The sequence below is a fragment of the Hesperophylax consimilis genome, chromosome 8, assembly GCF_061612785.1.
Source record: "Hesperophylax consimilis isolate HC1 chromosome 8, BYU_Hcon_1.0, whole genome shotgun sequence".
NCBI lineage: Eukaryota > Metazoa > Arthropoda > Insecta > Trichoptera > Limnephilidae > Hesperophylax > Hesperophylax consimilis.
In genome coordinates this window covers 24,182,753-24,200,244 of record NC_142843.1, presented here as the reverse complement: position 1 = coordinate 24,200,244, position 17,492 = coordinate 24,182,753, and the positions used below count along the sequence as shown (strand labels likewise).

At 34.8% G+C, this 17,492-nt stretch overlaps 1 protein-coding gene across 6 annotated transcripts in view; it reads left to right on the top strand.

Annotated features, from left to right (window-relative positions):
* The window catches only part of Exn (Ephexin), an 84,469-nt gene that overhangs the window by 48,142 nt on the left and 18,835 nt on the right, over positions 1–17,492 (top strand). For 3 of the 6 annotated variants that reach the window (XM_089635079.1, XM_089635078.1, XM_089635080.1), the window contains 2 exons: positions 5,865–9,133; positions 9,279–9,379. In XM_089635079.1, the coding sequence (XP_089491205.1) occupies positions 5,931–9,133; positions 9,279–9,379 (3,304 nt within the window). In that variant the 5' untranslated portion in view covers positions 5,865–5,930. Of the gene's footprint in view, positions 1–5,864; positions 9,134–9,278; positions 9,380–15,960; positions 16,279–17,492 lie in introns of those variants that run through there. The other 3 variants (XM_089635081.1, XM_089635083.1, XM_089635082.1) reach the window with 2 other exon arrangements.

Genomic DNA, 17,492 nt, shown 5'->3' with positions numbered 1-17,492 from the left:
GCGTTAATAGTTTATTCGTACTGTTACCTATTTGAAAAGCAATATGGTGCAATGAATGCGCTGTTCAAAGTATCGGTTACCTAAGAAACCTTAGAGAAGGAGTGGAGACATTAATTTGAAATGTTATATTCGGAAGTTACATTGTCATTCATTGCACGCCGGTGTTATGTGATAATATCATATGACATTACTGAAGCCTCAAAAGACATGCTTACTAAGAGGGAAAGTGTACTAGTGTTTGTTGCTTCTACGAAAAAATCAAACGCACTCTTGGGATTCGAGAATTAGTCGAAAGTGTGAAGGTTTTGACCATAGACATATGAATATTAGTAGACCTGCCCTAAGTGATTAAAAGCGTATTATCCCCACTCCCCATACCGGTTCCATTGAGCCGGCTGGGCTCGCGTATGGCCTCAAATGAAATTTGAAAACGTGACGTCATCATTCTTGTGCGAACTATGGTCGAGGCATCATCGGTTCATTTTACGAAATAACACGGCAAAATGTTGACTTGTGATATGAAAACTTGTAAAAATAGATGTGAAAAAGAGAATAAACCCAATTGTCGTATTACATTCCATAAGTAAGCATTATTTTACTTTATTTTAAGCTTATTCACACCGTATTATATGGATCAGTTTTAGAAACATATACTATCACATCACAATGTAGCGATTCTCAAGTGTGCTCATCGTTGTTTACTGGGGTAAGTAAATTATGAAACATTTGTAAAAGTGTCTTAACTAAATACTCTGAAACTAACTACGACTCTGCAAACAGAAGAAATTTACTTTGCCGAATTTGGACTTCGCAAATTAGTTCATAACGTGGCGAGTAATTTGCGCTCCCATGTAAAAATGTCTATTCATTCAAAGCAGATTTTACTTTTAAGAACTAAATGGTGATATTATAATGCGAGATGCCTATTTACTGTCAGATTGATTTATTGACGAATCACAGTCAGCTTAACCCCCTTCGTTCTTCAACAGTTGATTTTACCCCTCGCCATTATCTTCTCGTCTATTAATTCCTATGTCTGTGGTTTTGACCGATGATTTAAATTATTTTCCGTATGAAACTGAGCTTAAAATGTTCTCCGAAGGCGAGGTTTCTTCTAGTTTATAATTCTGCAGGCATTTCGGCAAGATTTCTCATCCATTATTTCACCTTGTCGAGCGTCTTTATGTGCCGAGCATACCTGCCAAAGCAGAGCGCTTATGTCCCGGTTTTTCCAAGTGCGGATTGGACGTGCGAAGACCGCATACATCTCCATTCAACACTCGACAAGTAAATAAGTCTTGTTCAATTGAACATCCAAACACGAAATGAAAATTTGCCTTTCTGTCAATAAATTTTACATTCGAAATTTTCTCTTGTGGTAGACTTGTTATATATAAACTGTGATTGTAAATTGGTCGGCTTTTACTGCATATTTGAAATGATCGATTTTATGTTAAACCTCAAGTCATCAAGACTAATGATTAATGACCAATGCCTGATTCAATGTTTGCACAAAATCACGTCCGAAGTAGAGAATTCATCAATTTGGTTATATTCTGGTTTCGATTATTAGTGGCTGTTAGTATTAATATTTTTATTCCAAAAGTTGTTAGACCAATGATATTGAAAAATAGCAAATGAAACAACCAATGTTTACACTCCCTCAGGCAGATCATGATCCATCATCTACAATCTACATATTTATTACCTGTCGGCATCCATTAGGTTTTATAATTTGTCCAGTTCGTCGTTGTTGCTCTTTGTTGAAGCTTATTTGGGAGCATTGCATTGTTAGTTGTTATTGTTAGCCATCATTTCTTTGGCAACTTTCGCACACCTGCAGCCCAGCTACGCGACGCCTCCTAGCTCTGCAATATGGGCGAGATCAGGTGTCATTCTATTCTATACTACGACTACAACATAGCTTCGTTTTATATGTGTACACACAAGTTGATAGATGACCATAATATGTGTTATTACCTTCACACAATATAATGACGTGATGATTTTCGTGTTGTAAAAAAACTTTCCGGTATTCAAAATAACACGCATTGAAAAACCCCTATCATATTTTGCCACCAATAGAGAAGAGTTAGTGAGGAATTCAATCTTTATATTTTTCAAATATTACTGATTAGATTTCCGATACATAGATAGAATCTTTACGATTGCCAGTAATAAATAGACTGATAGGATAACCCATACAAGTATGCACCGAAATACGGTATTGGTTTGAATAGAACTTGTTCTTATCCCTCCTTTGGAATGCATGCAATATTTTTGATTCTATGACATTAGAGAGAAATAAGCAGTATTATCCAGTAAATTATCATATTTAGTTACATAATCCGAAAGGTATGCGTGGTATGGTGCTTAATAAAGCGTTGTCTAGCTCTGCGGTGTTCCTCAAGGTCAGTCATGACTTTTGTCTGTTGAAAGTGGGATTAGAAATTCCTTTAGAAACATATTTCTAGGACGTTGACGCCCAATTCGTTACAACTTGGGTAACCTGCACTTGGTTGGCTATTAATTCGTGAAACCCTTTTCCCCTTCAAAAACAATTTGTTGAAAAATTTTTTATTTACTTTCGTTTTAATCGAAGTCTGTAACAACTTTGCTCGTTTTCGTCGCATTTAGTTTCACTAAGGTAAAAAAATACAACAAATAAAATTGCTTTCAAGTTCGCGTAAACCAGCACACATTAAAGTGACTGGCGAATGTCGATAACTTGAGATTGTCCATCTCAATTTAACGCTTCATTTCTCGCCGAGAATTGAATTTGTGTAAAGACCTCTCGTCCACTCTTGGCTCTCTTTCAATTTCACTTTTTGCCCAGGGAAAAAATACTTCGCTTTCAGTAACCGGAGAAAAAATAATCTGATCCAATCAGACCACAGGCACAACTATAATTGAAGCGGGCAAAAACGCATGTGCCAAAAAGTCTCGTTCTCTACGTGCTATCGATGGCTGTTGTTGTACCTGGTGGCTGCCAGAAGTGCCAGCAGTGCCAGCTCGGCCACCGCGTATTGTGCATTCACTCGTGTGGAACAATGCGACAATGTGTGGGAAAACTCCCATGGAAAAGTGAAAACAATAACTGCCTATTAAATACTATTTTATTTAGATAAGATTTTCATTCCCGGGGCAATTTCAAAATGGCTTGATATCATATTTGTGTTGAAATTTCTCTTAAGGTTTTCTCTTTCGATACGCTTTTTGTTAAAATATTCGTCTGACAATTGGGTAGTTTTGTTATGTTATTTGTACTGCTAGTGGTTATCAGTTTTTGTCTTGATGATAGTAGCTTCCTCTCATTATTTTCTATGTTCGAGCGTTATTTACTAAGTACGGTTCTTTCTTGGACTAGAAAAGTAATCATCGTCACCAACATAATATACATATATAAGTTTTTATCATTAGGTTCTAACAATGGCAATACCCCGATTCGACGGCCTCCGTGGTCGAAGGGTAAGGCTCTCGACTAGCAAGCAGGATCAAATACCGGCGTGCGCAAGTAAATTTTATTTGATTAATTCGTGTTATTTCACAAATTTCAAAATAACTTATAGTATATTTGCGGCACGTTCCACGTGGAAGATACTGTCAGTATCGCCCTGGTGTAAGACAATTCATAATTGAAACGTTGCTTTAAATGGCTTTGGCCGTATTTGGTGACTAGATCTGAATAGCCAGGTACTTCCACACCTTCCTCTTCCACATCTCCTTCCCCTCGCCAATTCCCCACTGACTTCAGCCTCACAACATACCCCTATTGGGGATGCCATCGTTTCACTGGTTCCAGATGGTTCGGAGTAGTTGGGACTCTTGTGCGGTTTCACATAAAAAAATAAAACCTACAAACTTTCCAAACATACCTACGCTAATCATTTTACCACATTTTACATTCGTCGTTATTAAGGTATCATCAAGGTTAGTATGAAACTAAATAGGACTAGAACTAGCAGCCAATGGGTTCGTCTTTGTATGCAGATTATTCAGCCGTAGGTACCTACTTGCCAATGGTACCTACTTGCCAATATGCCAATGGTACCAAACTAGTAGGAATTTTACCGACCTTTTAAATGTTTAGTGTTATCAACGTTTAGTGGCAACCTAACAATGTTATTGTGTGTACGTAATGTAAATAAATATTTTTAAAAAGCCACTAAAATTAACAAAATATGGATGACGTGAAAGTACTTAGACTATGTAGGTGGTAATTTTATGATTAGTTAGGTATGCATTTATTCATGTTTCAGGGTTTCTCTACGAGTCGGTTGATTCATAATTGTTTATTAATTTTGAGATTATTTATTATATTTGTTTCATTTATTATTTATGTCCTTAATCACAGACATCATGCGTTTTATTGTGACAGCAAGATCAACAAATAATGACTCACGATTAAATGAACTTTGCATTTCCTCGATAAGAACTGAGCATTTTCCAATCATGTGGCGCTTCCTGGAGATAAGCCATGTCCCAGTCACCACATAGCATTATCATCGCAATGTTATGACTTCTCTTATCCTGCCATTTGAATATATTCCTGGTGTTAGTATTCAGACTAGCTGACGTGTACCCGGAGTTGCTCAGGGAATTATAAATTGTTTGGGGTAAAGTTTTAAGGTTTTGAGACCTTTTTAATTTATACAGTTTCATAGTACATTATTTTGATGAATCTCATAAGGTTTAGCCAGCGTTAGCAATGTAAACGCCGGAAAAAAAATTACGACTTCATTACAAAACATCGACCTTTCTCGACTTTCTATAAATATTAATATAATAATAATATTTGGATGATTTGTATAGCTCCGTTTTTGTGCAAAATCACCTCAAGGGCATGTATTATACATATATATAAACCTTCCGGAAGAAATTCTTTAAATGATAGTGAAATGTTTTCAAAATCCGTTGCCAAGTTTAGAAGAACTAAACGCACAAAGAAACAGACTTTATTTTATACTATTTAGAGATTCTTCTCTTAGTTTTCTCAACTTAGTTTTAGTTATTATTTGATGTGTGTCTTCACTCTTGGGAAATGTCGGATTCATTTTAGAATCATGTGTGTTGCTTCGTTCTATTCAACTGTTGACACGATCACGTAGGCGTGAAGTAATCAAACATTATTCCAATATAATCTACTCAGGTTGGAATTCCAAAGGGACCCTGGCCGCTACTGCCGGAGGCCACACTAGTGATATACCGAGAAAGTGCATAGTTGTCGAGACCAGACCGTACAATTGTTTGGTCCATTTAAATTCTCAACAGATGTCGGGGAGAATGCCTGAAGGCCCCACGGGGAAATGGGGACTTTCACTGTTGTTTATCGGATGGCCGGTCCTTTGTGGGTGCCGCCCCCCTTCCAGCGAGCCCCGGGCCCTTGCGGGCACCAACACTGGTCAGGTGGTCCCATTAGGAGGCACTTTCAACTGCCGACCACGGCTAGTCGACGATCCAGTCGAAGTGCTGGGCCTTTCATGGGTGTTCCGAATCGGGAAATTATACGTCGTTAAGTCAAAGGCGGTGAATGATGAATAGATGTTTGTGATTTATTTTGCAATCGACAGTGTGCCTGTTTTTTTCTAAATATTTTTATGCATTCAACGTGTATCATGGTACCGTAGTAAAAAAAGATTATTTAAAAACACTTTCAAAGCACTTCTTCTAAACCGTGAAAACAAACGAATAGCGATGGGCGTTAGCCAACATAAAATTATACATGATTACACAAAAAATTGGGAACTAACGTAGCTTTTTCCACACTTATTAATTTGGTTAACAGAAGCTCACATCACCACAGGCCGTACTATAGAATTTTGAATTCCGAATTAATAATAAGTTATATTTTGTGTTTCTTTCAGGTATTGCAACAGCTTTTGAATACTTGAGGAGGAACCACTACCCAAGATGTTTTCCTGAGCAGCACCATGAGAAACAGCAGTGATCCATCTCACCGAACCCTGGAAAAGAAACTCAACCATCACATCAAATCTCTCGTGAAGAAACCTCCCCAAACGTTTGGAAAAGAGAGCATATTCCACAAACTCATCGATCTGGGCGACAATAAGAAGGAAGAGGCCTATTCTTCCCCTCTGAAAAGAAATATTAAAGTAGAACACATGAGGATCATTAATGAAATTCCGATTGTCAGTAAACCAACTGGAATAGATAACATATCCAATACGAAAAATCTTTTAGGTGATTTTCGTGGCCCTAAAGAGAACAATGTGACTGATAAATCATTAAAAGATTACCAGGCATCATTTCTGTACTCGGAAAGTATAAAAGCCTCTCTCTCTGAAAAAGCTGAAAAATTGAATACTTTAAAGGGTAAAGGCGATGAAGGAAAAGTACCAAACGCAGCACATTCTAATTCCTTTTCGAAAAAGATCAATGCAAAGTGTAAGCACGTCCATATGATGGAATCCAACAACACCGATTCCAGGGTAACTGGAGGAGGAACACCTCCGAATCAGGAATTTATGAATCCAAATCCTAAATTTAAACTTTCCGAAAAGAATTCTCAAAACACAGCATTAACTAAGAAAAATTCTAAAGACCTCAATCCATCCCGAAAAGTAAGCTTCAAAATAAAAACTCCAGTTCACAGGAGGCCAGTATTAGCCAGCAACAAAGTGGCCACTTTGACTCAGAAATTTAATGAGCTGATCAAAGTAAATGAAGATATAACACAGGAATCTAAAATAACAATTGTCAATGATAATATTAAACTATACAAAAACAAAAATAGACATTGTAATGTGTTTTCAACTTCCTCTACCCTTCCTTCAAACGTAAATGGGAAAATAAAAACCTATAATAAAATATCAGTGAAACGAAGAACAAGTTTGAAAAGCAGGTCCTCCAGTAATGCCTCCATTGATAAAGTGCTTCCAGAATCTCCGATTGCTCATCGAAAATTATCAAGAATTAAATCTGATTTACCTAAAAAGAAAAGTTCAATTAAAAAAAAAACTCATGACTTAAATAAAAAAGTAGAGTCTCCATATTCTACTAAATCAAATAGCACCATTGATATCAAAGACAAAAATGATACTGACACCTCAGAAACACTGGAGTTGAGGAAACCTAAAAATAGTGTCAAGAGAAAACCCAGTTTCAAAACATCTCCTACAAGACATTCTGTAAATGTGCGAGCCGCTATCCAAAAGTTTGAACATACAAAACCAGAATTATCTATTGATGATGTCAAAATTATTTCCCCCAATATTAAACCAATTATTCAAAATCCCAGTAGTAATGTAGAATTGGATACAAATAAAGATTTGATTCCTGTCCAAAAGCCTAAAATTCCCGAAAAGAAAATTAATTTGTCAAAAACAAAAAATGTTGTCATACGTGATGGCAAACAAAAATTCAAAAATATAAAATCAAATTCACTAGATTTCCCAACAATAGATCCTGAGATTGCCGTAAATGAGCTTCCAAAAGAAATTGTCTCAGATCAAATTGTCAAGACAGCCATTGAAATTAAAACCAAAAAGGAATTTATCTATGACAAGGCTAAATTTTCTCAAGGAATATTGAATAAACCTAAATTGCAACTATCAAACACAACTGATATTTTAATTGATTCCTCTTCAACTTCCACATTAGTGGAAATAATGGAAGGTATTGAAATAAAATTTATTGATGATGTTGATAAGGAGATTGCTTTAGAGAAGGAAACAATTTCCACAAATAGCAATGATGATAAACTTGACTCTCTTACTGAAGATGAAAAATTATATCAAGAAGTTAGTGCAAGAATTAAACCCAATGATTCATTCCTGTGGCGTAGCAATTCTAAACTGGATTTGATTCCTTCCAAAGAATATGAAATTGCAGTTGATTTGATTACTGAAGAAGATGATGACCTCTATGATGTTGTGGGACCGTCAACTGCTATTTTGAAATGCGATTCAGAAAAAGAAATAAATACCCCACAAGAGGAATCTATTCCATCATTTGAAATCTTGTTGAAAAAGACAGATGATTTATTAGATAGTAAAAAGAGAGAAATTGCTGAAGACTTAAAAAAGGAAAAGATTTCTATTGCTGTCCAAGATTTCTGCAATGAAGCATTTAATTTGAATATCAAATCTGATGATGAAATTGTAGAAGCTATCAATGAAGTGGCGATAAACGACACGGAGAATATAATAAAACACGAATATCAACAAAATTTGGATGAAGGCTATGAACCGCTAGAACCTTATAGAAGTGATTTAACAGATTCCCAGAAATCTCTGGCTGAAGTTTCAAACAAATCTCACAATAAAAGTAATTGTCCCCTTCCTGAAGTTCCTCAAGAAAAAGAACAGTTTTCATATAAATATTTGTTTGCCGAAAGTATTCTTACTGATGATGATAACTCTAGCAGTCACAGCTATGAATATTGTGCAAGTAAAAGAAATGAACAGCAGTTCTATAATAATGATAGTGATGATGGGTATGAGATATGCACTGCTCCAAAAGGAAATGCAAAAACTAAAACAGATCAATCCTTGATTCACGCTATCTCTTCAAAAATAAATACAAGTACCAAAGATGCGTACTCCCCAGTGAAATCAAACAGTCCAACTTATTCAATGGGATATGAAAAGATTTCATCCATTTATGAAAGTATCCCCTCAAAACCAACCTCAGAACTACAATATAGTAAACATTGTATAAATGGCGATTCTCATTATAATGATCACGATCATGGAATCAACTATGATGAATGTAACTGCGACGAAAATATTTATGATACCATAAAGCCATGTGATACAATATCAGAATCCAACTGTTACGAAAGTATCCCTGGAAGTCCACACAGCGTTATAAAAATGAGGAAAAAACCAAGCAACAAATATCTTCCACAACTCTTGATCAAGTCCAATATTCCGTTTGACTCCATCTCAAACTTCAGCCAATCTTATTCCGGTTCCACAATATCAAGTGAGAACAAGACAAACAGTATATATGGTCAAAGATCCATAGTAAGCTCAGGCTCCATCAGGTCAGAGGCCACCATATACGGCAATGCACCGAGTGAGATTAGTTCAAGTGACCGCAGTGATGATTGGGTGGATATGTCTGATCAAGATGAAACTATTGTCGACCCTTCTGACCCAAGCAAAATCATGTAAGTTACCGCTACGTTACATATTATTTAGATCGGTAATTGTTTTCATTACATTTTGTCTTATGCTATCTACCCAGTTAAACGTTTTAAAAGCGTTGGTAGCTTCGGCCTTTGATCAATAAATTAATAACTATTCATATTACAGAAAGCGAGAGAGGTCAAGAGGGAAGCGTAGTCCGGCTAGCTGGTCTAGGAAGGTGCGACACCAGTGGAATACGTCTCCTAAAAAATCTGCTGGTCCGGGAGGTAAGATTATATATTACACTTTTAGTCATAATAGGAACTAATAATATAAAAGACAAGGGAATAATGAACATCTTGGCACGAACAGTATACAGACAAATAAATTATTTTCATAAATTAATTTATTATAATTTATTACAATAAGCATCTGTTTATTCACCTTGCTATTTATCATAAAGCCTAACAAAGCTTCATACTATTGAAATGTCCACACTTACCTTGTCTTATTAATTTGTTCCATGATAATGCAATAGATGGCTCTAAACGATGCAATACTTACTAAGCTACCAGGTTATGTTAATTGCAATCTATCAAACTTTCCCAATGTACTTATATTTTATAACCAAAGAAATTTTAAATAGGCATACAAAATCTTACCTAAAATGATAATTTCTCACCATTGTAGAATATTTAATTATTCGTGCAATCAACAGATGGCGTAGGTGTATTGATAAAATTATTACAATCCGGTTTTTGCTCAAATTGTTCACAAATAATATTCTATCCAATTATTACTAAAATCTCTTTATTAATTATTAAAACATTTATAAAAAATATTTCATGGGTTAATTTAATTAATGAACAGGTATGATTTGAGAATTTCATGGCCTAAAGTATTATTATAGTAATTTATTTTTGGGGTATTATGTCTTGTGGCCGAGTAACATGGCATATTAAGTGCGGGATGGAGATTATTTTAAAAGTTTTTCTTACCTGATATTTTTCGTAAGAAACTAGAATTTTAATGTTTATCACTCTAACTGGAACTAACGGTTTTGAAGTTTACCTGTCTTACAAATTATTCACCAATAAATTACCCTTGAACGTAACATGTTCCTGTTAATTTTGAAACACAAACTGAAAGGTTACACTTTTGGTGACATTATTTGTAATTTTTCCACATTGTTTTTTTTGTGTATGATTGGGTAAAGTTTTTGTACCTTATGATTGGGTAAAGTTTTTTCAACTTTCAGTGGTAGATAATCTCAGTATCGCCCCGGTGAAACAACATCATTCAAAATCGAAACGTTGCTTGATATGACTTTAGTCGTGTTTGTTGACAAGATCTGAATAACCAGTTGCTTCTCAAAATTTTCGCATCTCCTTCCCTTCCCCGCTCCCTTCAACCTCACTACACATACCAATTTGGGATACCATAGTCCCACTGTCTCCGGATAATGCGGTATTCACAAAAAACTGGCTAGATGTAAAATAATCTCATTTTAACCATCTAATGGTACGTATACATTTGCGAACCGAAACGCAAACCGATCCACGAATTAGGAGGAAAGGAACGAATCAACTGCTAGTGGAGTTTCGCACCCTTTGCAGTTGCTTTGTTCCTTTCCCATAAGTCGAGGTTCAGTTCGGCAGTTCGACTCGCGTGTCTATACATAGCATAATACATACATAAATTTGGGTTTATGTACTTATCTATGTTTCATTATTGCACATTATCTCGGTACTGGGTTAACTAATAAAATACTGTCCCATTAAAACACACCATTTGGTTGGTACGACTGAACCTGCAGTTTCATAACAACCAGTCTACGTGAGTAATATATCTATTGCCTACGCTGTCTATAACATCCACATCAGGGTTGCCAATTCGAGGGGAATTCCTTGAATTGTGGGGAATTTCTAAGATTTTCATGAATTGGGTTTTTTGTGGGGAAAATGCTGGGATTCTGGGCATTTCTATCCAACCATATTGAAAAATTATATTTACAATAATTATGCGAATGCACTACATGTATTTCGTTTACGTTTGAAAGAAATCTTGAAAAAAAAGTATTTTTAAAGCCTGAACGAAAGAGAAAATCCGAAAATGACTAGATTATAAAAAAAAATTGCTAATTTCAATAAAATTTTGTTTCATTGTAAAGCATCTTGTGGGGAATTTGAAAATCTCTTCATATCTTTTGGGTATTTTCAACTCTGGTCCACATTCACGTTTGAACCTATGAAAATATTTTATTACAGGTTTTTCCGTTAAATTTTTTATCAGTCATGGATGCATTTTTGCACTTTGATTAATACGATAATATTTTACATAGAGTTTTTCGATGTTGAAAGTGGATAATCTTAAGCCTCAGCATACGCTGTTTGGAATTGCGATTTGGGTAACACCCTCCTTTTTTAGTTTTCACAACTGCGCATAGGGTTTTGATTGTCGCTAAGATAGCAATTTTATATATTTCACTTCTTGCGTTTGCTACATCTGTTGATATTATTGAGAACTAAAATTAATTTTACCAAAAGTTGGACATACTCTCCAAATTCGCCGTGCATTTAACGGCAACACGTAGTAAGGGTCGACAGGAGTCCGCCGGTCGTTAGGTATTTGGTACTTGATAAATAAACTTTTATTTCGGTGGACAAATACTAGCGAAGTTACTTGAACTGGACGCGCGCGGGACTTAAAACGTCTACAATTCTCAAACTAAGGATATTACAGATTTAATTAATTAAATCTTTTTGATATTAAATTAAAATGTAACTTATGTATATACTTTTATAAAATTATATACATAAGTAAATAATTACATATTTATATACTTTTATAAAAGTATATACATAAGTAAATAATTACATATTTTAAAAATACTTTTAATTGTTTTAAGCTTTTTTATATCAACAGGGTTTGAACTCTAGGTTCCTCCTAAGGACTTGTAAAACAGAAGACTTTTTGTAATTATATATTTATTCATACAGTACAATAATTTTAAATAGTTATCTAATAAGTTTGCATTATAACATTATGAACTACAATCTACCATATTTTACCCCATTACGACGTATATGTGCTGACGGAAAATCGGCTCTACTCGGAAATAAAATCAACAGAACTCAGACTTAAGGCGAAGCTCAATTAGTGCTAAATAGTGATTTTCCATTAATCTTTATAACGAATTTGTTTACATTATGAGTACCAAATAAAATGCTTTATATAAATTGATGCTTTTCTTATCTTTTCTCTTGAGGAGAATTCAAATGAAAAAATTATTTACTTCATATAAAATATAAATGTAACCTACTAAAAAATGTATTTATTCAATAAAAATGTATGAATGCACAAATGAATCAACTTTTAAAAAATAACATATTATGGGTAAGATTATTTGTGACAGTTTCCTTTGATTAATTTTTTGCGTACTTATAAATTTTTATACAAAATAAATAAAAACCACTTTTGCGCATGAAATCGAGTGTTTCTTGAATCCATTTTGCAAGCGATTTTAATGCCTATTACCTGTGTATTCGTCACGAAATAAGGCAAACAAAGAATATACATATTTTTGGCTTGTAGCTTCCTCTTAAGACGCGGCATTCTGCATTTAGAATTGTAGATGGGCGACGCCCACCACTTTTACTTGTCATAGAGTTCGTATAGGGTTAACAATCCATTGTGTTTTTTCCTATAGAACAATATTTTTCCATAGAAAAATATTTATTTATCCTTTAGTTTATTAACTTACTTACCTGAAATCGACCTTAAAGCGTTGGAATTTCGAAAAATTTACATTTTATTTTTAACTTGTATAATCACGCAGAATTACCTGCATCCTGTGTGGAGTTACGTAACAAAAACATCATCATCATTTAATGGCCAATACAAAACAAACTTACTCGGTTTTTACAGTTATCAATGCATTAAATATGTCTAAATGGACGCAATCTAAAAAATAATATAAAGTATAAAATTATAAAAACAACTTGAAATAGTTGAATATGTTTTGTAATACAGAGTTGTCCCTTGAGGATAATTTCTAATACTCTATTTTTTGCTTTACTTCACTTTTTTCTTTTTTAAATAAAAATTGAATTTCATAAAGATATTTGTAAATTTTATAAAAGTATACGTGATAGATACATTTTAATTAAATATGTTATTCAAAATAATTTTTGTTGTTGTTTTAAACCACTTTATTTTGCTATACACGTCGACCGGTTTCGTTTGATCTCAATCTACTACTATTTCTAATGCTTCTATATTATTAAGGCGTATTCCTATTTTATTTTTATGTACAATTTTGACTCCTGTATTTTTATCAAAAGTATGGTTAGTATTAATTAAATGTTCGGCAAAGTCTGAATAACCAGTATTTGTTAAACACCTGACGTGTTTTACTCTAATATTTCCAGAGTGGCAAAAAACGACTGCGGAATTCATTCAAGAAATAATCTCACAGTTTTAGAACAATCAGCTTACTTCGCCTTGTGGCAAACGAATTTTTGGCGAATAGTACTTTTGTACACAAGCCGCGGCCTTGGGACATTTAATTTATGTTTGTTAATTATTTTTCAATTTTGAAAAACAATATTATTTAACCGATAAATGCAATATTCACGTTAAATAAGCTATTCAAATATTTTAAATTAAATATTATTTACAGTAAATCACGTAATTTTAGATGCCAAAAATTCTGACACACGTCCACTATGCCTGCCGACTGCGCGGGACTGATGAATGTTTGAAATGGTCTTATGTAAATCACAATGTTAGAGAGAGCGCGCTAATATTTAAAAGGATTGGAATGAACAAACGTAAGCGACTGCTGTGAAAATATTTTATGAAACACGACTCATTTGAAATAAAGCAAAAATCTCTCTCCAATGTCTTTAGTTGCATTTAAACATACACTCTGAATTTTTTCGTGCTTATAACATATTAAATAACAGAACAAAACATATTTTTAATAATTTTCGGAGCTTACTTTTCGATTTTTTTCTATCGAGGGAATTTCAAATAATTAACGTTTCGGCAAAACAAATGTATGGATATTATCTTCAAAAACAACATTTTTTTTTTGGAACTCCAAGACTTAAGGAGTTAGCGAGAAACTTGATATAAAATCGGTAGAAATTGAAAATGCCGGGTCTTAAGAATAACAAACGTTTCAACTCCCATACAAAAAAGTTGACTTTTTGAGACTGGTCATCGGTGACATCACGGGTCATTCAGAGATTCAATGCGTTTTTTGGAAACCCGAAAAATTTAAATTATTTTAACTATTAGAGTTTTCTGCATTTCAATTCAACCCATCATTCAATTTCCATATCAGCCTTTTCAACTCTCGCAAACATACTTACCGAATACACAAATTCATCCAATGAAGAACTGCAGTCCTTTTTTTATCAATAATGACCTGTATAAATATATATTTTTATAGTTAGTTTTAGTGGAGGACTAAACATGGTTAATACACGTCTACATTTAAAAAAAAAATTTGTTAAGACAAAAAAATTTTTTTTTTTGAGGATCTCTTAAAAGTTAAAAAGCCGATTTTATTCAGTGTCCTGGCCTTGTCATATAGGTGGTTTTGGTTCAATTGCATGGGCCATTTGCATGATGATTTTTTTTCTCTATTCAAGCTGGATTTCTAAAGCATTACTATTATTATTTATTGTGTTTTCGAAACTATAGCACTGAACAAATTTTATTATGCATACATTTTTGTGTTTTTTGCATTTTTTGCTTTTTTTGTTTTTATTTTATGTGCCTGTCTTTATTTTTTATTTATTATTCTACATTTATACAATTACAAATATATTAAATCAAATAAGTAAATTACATACATAGATGGATTATATCGAATATGGGGTTTCTAATGTGATTTATGACAGAAGATACGATATGGGTAATACAAAATTACCATTAAATCTATGTATTGTTATTTTGTCTAATTTATTATTTGTCTCATTTTTTTGTTATTTCAAAATATGGAATGTATTACATTGCACTACCCCTGCATACATTCTGGAATAAACTATTATTATTATTATATTGAATTTTTAATAGGTATAAAATCAATACCTAGTATTTATTAAATTATTATCTAAAGTCAATGTGGTATCTTATTATGCAGGGAATTGTTTCTGAGATTAAACAAAGTTAAATAAACCATCATTACCTAAAACCATACAAAATGATACACACTATAATATAAAAAAAATAACGCTTGGTTTCAACCTTATTACTACAAGAAACAACTTTCTTTTTATGTTGGGGAGATTGTAAAATATTCATCAAAGTTCATTTTTTTCTCAATCATAGCTAAGTTTAAAGGTTAGGAAATACGCATAAATTATTTAAATATCCCAAACTAAGAACCCAATAACCTTTTTGTGCATGTTTTACATCTCCCCCGACTTCCAGTAGAAATTTAGTCGTTTCCAGTAGAAATTTCAAAAAAAATCGTGCTGAGCCGGATTTCGGCAAATTTACCAAATCCTGTTCTCTCATTATCCCTTGCGCCAGCCCTGAACCAGCTGTCACCCCATATATAGTGATGGCTCCGTGAAAAGCAAGGTACAAGAATGTGGCACTTGGTATCACAGTGACGGCAGGCAGTGCGCGGGGTCCGTCCCCTTCTACCCGAAGTCCTTACACGGCAAGTAGTGGTTCCACCTGGATGGATCTGTTTGGGCGTGTACGAGACCGAGGAATGTATCTGCCGGCTGTGTGTTGGTTCGCGGATCGCGGATCTCGGCCCACGGCCCACGACCCGAGGAAGGCCGACCCTCGAGGAGGCGAGCCACGACTGCGCGGGTTGGCTGGCTAGCGGGCTAGCGGGCTAGCGCGGCACTCGCGCGCGGCCGGGCCAGTACAGCGCTCGCGCCCGACAAGTGAAAGTGGAATTACGACAACCTTTGCCCAAAACGACTTGTGATCATAACAAAAGTTTTCCTCGACGTCTGTCCGCCTGAAGCGTATATGTAAACGAATAGCCCCATATTAGTGTTACGCGTATGTGATCATCCTCGCTCGCGTCCGCGTATTATGTTATAGAATTGATAGAGAAATCCGGTTGTGCTAGAAGGTCTTATTGTCTGCGCGGCCGAGGTGCGATTCAGTGCGGAGCGGTGCTTTGTGTTTGTCCGTTTATCAGATTAATTGCGTAATATTCTTTTGCATAACCGCGAATGCCCATCACGGATAATCGGGAGAAATTGTACCTACGTCCGAACGACTCTGGAAATTATAAAATAGCGTTTGTTTGTACGATGGAACGCATTGTTTACTTCCTGTATTATAAGCGGTTTTGTGCTTTGTAGAAAACATCACGCCAATTCAACTGTGTCAAGTGACATATTATAATTTACGGAGTGTAAAATAGTGTGCATGTGCAATAACCTGTTTCGTATCACGTCACCTTGGAGACTCACCAAGTGTTCGTGTCAGACGCACTCATCAGCCGTGCTAGTGATGACCATTCACCGCAACGGCTGACCTGAAGATGCCCGTTATCAACTTATCAGTTTCTCGTGCCTCGTGCTACATATCTAGTGAATAGTGAAGTAGCAGCTAAGTGGAGCTAAGGAAACAGAAAATGCCTCACATTGGAGCTCGACGCTCGGGACTACGAAACCCGCGGCTGCAAAACGTTGACAGTTCTAAAATAATACATTATTTTCCCAATTTTTCTCGCGACCTTAATTCATACGATTGTTCCACGATCGATTAATGCTAGATAAACGTGCTCGGCGCAAATTGCTTTATGCACTTGTCTCTATTGTATGCACCTCTGCTTCGCATATTATATCTTTCCGTGGAGATTTTACATTATCTAGGAAATACTCTTTGTAAAAACATTCCATTGTTTATCTCGAGGGAAAACGTTTTTAATGCTTATTGTGTAAAATTATACTGACTGTGTACTTGGTATGTAATACGAAAGCACACAGGTACCTACGGACAAATTAAATAGTTTTCTTTTGCTGTGAGAACTTTGAATACAAACAATACAACGAATTATTATATAATACCAAATATTTTCACAGAACAACATCAAGTTTATGAACATTTAGTTAATCTCACCTTGGTTGTGGTTGAACAAATGTTTGTTTAATATTAATTCAAATTTAACATTTTCATAATCGATTCTGAATCATGTATGAATCAGCTTCCATAACTATAAATATTGATTCATTATTGAATGACTTCATTTCGACGTCCATTAAAAATTGTTGAAATAGAGGAGTTGCGGGTGCGACCGATTTCTATTTTCGTAAGAATCAGATCGAATAAATATAATTCGAGCGGCAACATTACTTCCGTGCGAGCCGCGCACTGCAGCGGAAAGGAAAAAGTCGAAACTTCCGAATACTGTTA